General features: G+C 34.6%; 1 protein-coding gene across 1 annotated transcript in view; it reads right to left on the bottom strand.

The window, feature by feature from the left end:
- LOC108970870 (E3 ubiquitin-protein ligase HUWE1) overlaps window positions 1–4,314 on the bottom strand; it is a 35,812-nt gene extending 31,498 nt beyond the window's left edge. Inside the window, exon 1 of the mRNA XM_018936551.1 lies at window positions 3,867–4,314. Within this exon, the coding sequence (XP_018792096.1) occupies window positions 3,867–4,133 (267 nt within the window). The 5' untranslated portion in view covers window positions 4,134–4,314. The remainder of the gene's footprint in view (window positions 1–3,866) is intronic.
- Window positions 4,315–5,972: the final 1,658 nt, after the last annotated feature.

The raw sequence follows: 5,972 nt of genomic DNA, 5'->3' as shown, positions 1-5,972 counted from the left end.
GGCGAGCTACTACAGGTGCCCATAACTCTGGTAGGGGCTTCGTCATTCATTGTGCAGAATGTCGAATCGTCAATATGTTCCGCCAGCTCCATCCCCCTACGGTCATTTGACAGACAGGAATGCCAAMGATCGTGGTGCGCGTTAAAGTYGYSTARCACYAAACGGTTTTCACCACGAAGTAGCGCACCTATATTCGGGTGATATCCTGTAGGGCAACATGTAACTGGGGGGATGTATATATTAAATATTTCGAGCCTGACCGGATAGCTATGCCCTGACATTCTAGGGTAGTATCCCTGCGGTCGATGTCTTCATCGATYAGACGATACTGCACGGTGTTGTGCAATATGAAGGCTAGGCCACCACCATTATCTCGCTCGCGATCCTTACGTAAAACGTTAAAACCGGCACTACTCTGAAGATCTAAGCGGCTGTTTAGTTTTTTTCTTGGACCGCAGCTATCGATACGCGTTCCCGGTTCATAAGTGCAACTATCATCTCGATTTTACTCTGGAGTCCATTGCAGTTAAATTGAAAAATGCGGGTTTGTCGCGAGTGTCCCTTATCCTGATGGTGAGGGAGTGACGTGTAGGTGGTATTTGTTGCAGCTGTAGAACCCGCAGAGGCGGTTGTAGCACTGTGGTGTTGCTTGACGAATCCACTGTTATGTGTTGCGTCTTGCGTTGGCAACATGGGGCCACGTTATTCGTGGTCCACTCCCTGTGTCTTAAGGCCGCAAGTCTTAACATGGCTCCATCCATTGCATGTATTATACCTGACCCAGTTTGGATGGAACCTTTTAGCGCAAACGCAGCAGAAAAATTTCTACGGGCCCGCGTTGGACTCAAAATGAAACTAAAATGAAGCAAATCTGAATATTTTTTAATTAAACAAACAAAGTTCCCCGAAGTTATAATACCCTATGAGTTTAGCGGTCAGTGTTAAAAAATTGCGTTATTATTTTGATAATTTTGCGTCTGATAGAGAAGTTATCAATGTTTCATTAATTACTTTGGATAAAAACAATGACTGCCTTTGAGTACAGAGATAGTTTGCAAAACCTTTTGCTATCGTATGCTGCTGCAGAGATGGTGTTAGCGACAACATAACAACCCATACCATACATCGAGGTTGATATCTGAATGGTTTAAAGACACAAATGTGAACTGCATGTAATCTAACAGATAATCCCCTGATTCCAACCCGACTGAGGGCACGATTCCGATTACTTTGGCGGAGGCGTAAAAAAATTTCCGTAGAAATGGGGTATGTACGGATAGGGGAGCTTCTCCAAAGGAGGAATATCAAAAAATAATATAAAAATAACTAAATAGCTAACTATAGCGAATAGCCGGGGTGACTGAAGTACTTTCGCGTATACTCCTTTCTGCGTTGGCGGCCTTCGACCGCGCTTTAAAATAATAACCCTGGCCGAGCGACTGAAGGGGTGACTGCGTTCTGCGTTAAAAATAAAAAAATATACTGAGTTTTTGTTATAAAGTAGTTATATTTGTTGTTTATCATGCACTCATATTCAAACAAAATTTGAGTTTTCGTTATAAAATGGATAAATTTTGGGTTGGGTTCGTTTTAGTATCTCCTTTTCACTGCTTATTCCTCTTAAATGCGTACACGGATTTTTTTAAATTTATATAGCATGGATAGCCAATAAATTAAACTTTGGTTTAAATGTAAATTTATTGTTAAATGTTAATTTGGGCCACGCTCAATTATTATATATTAATAATGGAGTAATACGTTAGTATTATAGAAAAAATGTTGGTTTGGTTACTTCTGTATTAACGGTATATTGATTTCAAAGGAATTAAAATTTTTATTATACTATATTCGCGTGCTTTAATTAAAACCGGTGTGTTTTCGCTATTGGGAAATTTTTAATATAATTAAATAAAATAACTGCTTTCAAACTTTATAATGATGTCAAATAACCAATCAGGTAAATATAATACGTTATTTAGCTTTGTGAAAAGTGGGCAGTATAAATCGCGCTTGTTTCAATGTAGTATATTATATATTTTTATTCCAAATGTTCGCCTGCGGCGCTTTTCACTGAGCTTTGAAACTTTCTTTAAAAACAGTATTATATAAAATAGTATCTAATTTTTTTCAAAGATGATGATATTCCCAATTTTATTATTTAGGGGGTCTTGAATAAATGGTTGGTTGGGTTATCTTGGTACTTCAACTACTTGTATGCATTATTACCGACACAATTTACAATTTTTAATTTTCAGTGTTTTTATTATTTAAATAAAGTGAATTTCCACTTTAATTAATTGAAATAATAAAAATAATAAACATAGAGTCACTCTATGCGTAAAAACACATAAATTTTATAATAATTAGTGAAAATTGTATGGAAAAACTACGATTTTACACCATTTTTAGGAGGCTGCCCTAGAGCCCCCCGTGGTTTTAGGGGGGAAGGGTGCCCCCATCCCCCTCCCCCTTTGCGCAAAACCTCTTCAAAAAGGGATACTACAGTGAACATTCTCCTAAATTTTAGTTATTATATCTGTCAGCGATTTCCATTTATTTTTCATTATACATTGTTTTGTATTTTAAGTGACGATACATATAATTTTATATTTAAAATTTGAGTTTTGGATATAAAGTGGTTATATTTGTTGGTTATCACGCACTCATATTAAAACAAAATTTTAATTTTCGTACTGTACTTGTATACTTTACACTTTATTAAAAAAAAGAGGAGTTTCAGCGAATTGCCTAATCATCACATGGCAGCGCTCCATTTCGTCGTAATTTTTGGTAAACAAATGAGATTCAAACGAGTGTAAAATGTAATTTTTAAAATAAAGATTTTTTAGATTAAAAAAAACTGCTAAAAATGTAAATGTGGATTTATTTTGAAGTGAAAAATGTGAATAAACTGTGTTTAATGTGATGAAATAGCTTCTTGAAATGTTCGAATTTTACGAATTTTTGAACTTTAAGGTCAAATATCTCGTAAACTAAGCGTTTGCGGAATCGGAATTGTGCCCGATTGAGAACTGCTGTAGTAAAGTTCCCTTAAAAGGATATTGGCAGCTTTTTTATTTCACAATAAAGAGCAATTGTGGAAAGTAAATGTGAGATGATATCGCATTGGAAACCTGCAAAAATTAATGTAATCCATTCCAAATAAAATTGAAAAACTTACGAATAATCACGGAGGATAAACAGGTTATTGAAGAATAACTTGAATTTTTTTTATTTAGAAACACCTATTGTTTTCACCAATGCTATTTCTTGTTTAGAAAAAAAAAAAAAAGAAAAAGTTTTAATATTCGAAATGGAAGATTTCCGACAGATTTCGGTTTAACAAAGGAAAGCCAAGATATAAATAAAACAAAGCTTTTTAATTGGAAATATTTCAAAGTTATTAAGTAAAAACTGTTTATAAATTTGACCAGTGTATATCTTATAGCATACACTTAGATTCATAACTAAATATAAAATCATAACGGGAAACGTTTTGCCAGATCTTGTTGCTTTAACGCTTATCTAGTCCTCATTAGGGTGGTAAGTCCTCAACGAGGTCGTAGAAAAAGGAGACGGCTGTCAGATGTTTAAGGCTGGACATATATTTTATATGTTGGAGTTAATTCTGGATAAGTAAGAGTTTAACCTGCTACCGTATCCAACACGAATTTCTAAATAACTTTCTATGATATTGATGAAATGGATAAAATACTATAACTGGACACGAAAATATTTTCAATATGAAATAAGCTATGACATCAAAACAAAGATTTTATACACAAAAGCAATATTATATTGACCTATGTGGAATAAATCAAACATAATTAACTATTCTGTAATACATAAGTGTTTATAATAAATACCTCTTTGGAAAATTTTAGATCGCAATATAACATGAACTCATTATCATCCACCTGCCTTGCCCCTTCCTCTAAAATTTTGTCAAAGCGATCCAAAATATGAGTCCAGTGGTATAGCTCACACTTTCCATATGTCCAAACTGTTACTGTTTCAAGAAACCGGGAAATATCAACTTTACTGCGACATTTCGTTAATTGATCTATGAGTAGTCTGCATTCTGGCGTAAGCTCCGACGAACTCTTTTTCATTTTACTTGTATCAACTTTCATGGTTGTAGTTTTTTAACAATTTTATTGCCCAATCTTAGTAATTCACCATTACATATCATTATTATGAAAACACAATAGCAGGACCATAAAATTCTGCACTTTTACTTGGATTCCCTAATTATTATCACAAAAACTAACCAGTTCAAAACCGTAGACAATAAAGAAAAACAAAACAAGGAGCTGCCACCTCTCTTATTAATCAATCTTTTTAGTGATTGTTCTCACTTTCACCAATGCCCCTATTTAAAGTTAACAATTTATTACAAGTCGTTTAGACCCATGTAAAGAATTGAGGGAAAAAAATTTATCAACTACTGTTAAAGAGATTACCTGATCGCAATAATGCGTTTTTCCGAAAAAAGAATTTTAAATAAAGGAACTGTAACAGACAAACTTTTCCTGTGGAAATGTATATTTAATAAAAAATTGTGGTAGCATCCCCGGATTTCGGGGGGGTGTCACTGAAAAGGTGACATTCTCCAGATCACGAAAATATATATACATAGTTGCCGCTAACTTATAGTTTTAAAGATATTTGCATTTAAAGTTAAAAAATTGACAACTTTTAAATTGATAATTTGTATATTGTGAAGAACTTTTTCACTTATATTATGCACTTTTCACTTACTAACACTTCACTATAAAGTTTTTGTATTTTAATTTTTTTTAATATTTATTGCAAATAAAGCTTTATTTTAATGTTGTTGTTGTAACGGCAGAATTTTGCCGAGTTGACAGTCCTTGGCCGGATAAAAATCCGGGTCCGTTCCGGTTTTCGTAGACCCGACTGTCGTGGGAACGGCTTTATTTTAATTATTTTGTTTTATTTAAATTCACTGCATTTGGACAACAAGATTAGGGTTGCACACTAGCAAATAAATGGTATTGCCATATGTTGTCAACAAAAGAAAGCAAGCAAAAACTCTATACCCCAAATACATAAATGGAAAACGTCAAAAAATCTGTAGCAATTTTTTATAAAAGAAAAAAGTTACAGAAAGGAGTTCTACGCGAAAGAACTCTGAACAAGCCGAGCCGCGCTTCAAAAAAAAAAATAACCCTGACCGATCTAACATCGGGCAAAAATCGGCCATTTTTGAGCAGTGTCGCTAACTCAAATTTGGTGAATTCAGCTAAATGCAGAAAATTCTTGTGCATTACAAACTTGCATTAACATTGATCAAATGCGCAAATGTAAATGTTAAATAATTAATTTTACCAGCGGGTAGAGTTCTCAATACTTTATTGAGATGAGTACCATCAGCACTGAGTTACAATCAGAGTAGAAGAGAGTTGTACTTACTTGTCCTCCGGTATTTATAGGAGTACAAAGGATTTTAAAATACCGTAATTTCAAAATATTAACAAATAAAGATAATAACAAACAGAAATGAATGATAAAGAGATATGAGAAGTAGATAGCTTAGATAAAACAGTATTGCCAGATCAGACTTAACATTATTTAGAAAATAAACTTAATTAATATAAATAATCCTAAACATCCTGCCCGGTCGAGTCGGTCGACTCGAAATCCTCCTTCTCAAGCAACAGACATAGTTTCTGGACGGCTCGTTTCATGTGTCCTTTAGCGGWTTTCAAAGTGACATTGCGGACCACACCATCAGCTCCGGGATGTACTGTTGTCACTCGACCCAAGCACCAGTGGGTTGGAGGCAGGTTCTCTTGTTTGACTAGGACGATATCATCCACCCTTAGATTTGTTGTGCGCCGAAGCYATCTGTTTCGTCTCTGCAGAATGGTGAGATACTCCTCACTCCATCGATGCCAAAATATCTGCTGTATTTGACGTATCCATTGCCATTGCTTCAGTCGGTTGCT

This window comes from Bactrocera latifrons, unplaced genomic scaffold (genome assembly GCF_001853355.1).
Source record: "Bactrocera latifrons isolate USDA-ARS-PBARC rearing strain unplaced genomic scaffold, ASM185335v1 scaffold_311, whole genome shotgun sequence".
Lineage (NCBI taxonomy): Eukaryota > Metazoa > Arthropoda > Insecta > Diptera > Tephritidae > Bactrocera > Bactrocera latifrons.
Note: the sequence above shows the minus strand (reverse complement) of the source record. Positions and strands in the feature narration are given on the sequence as shown.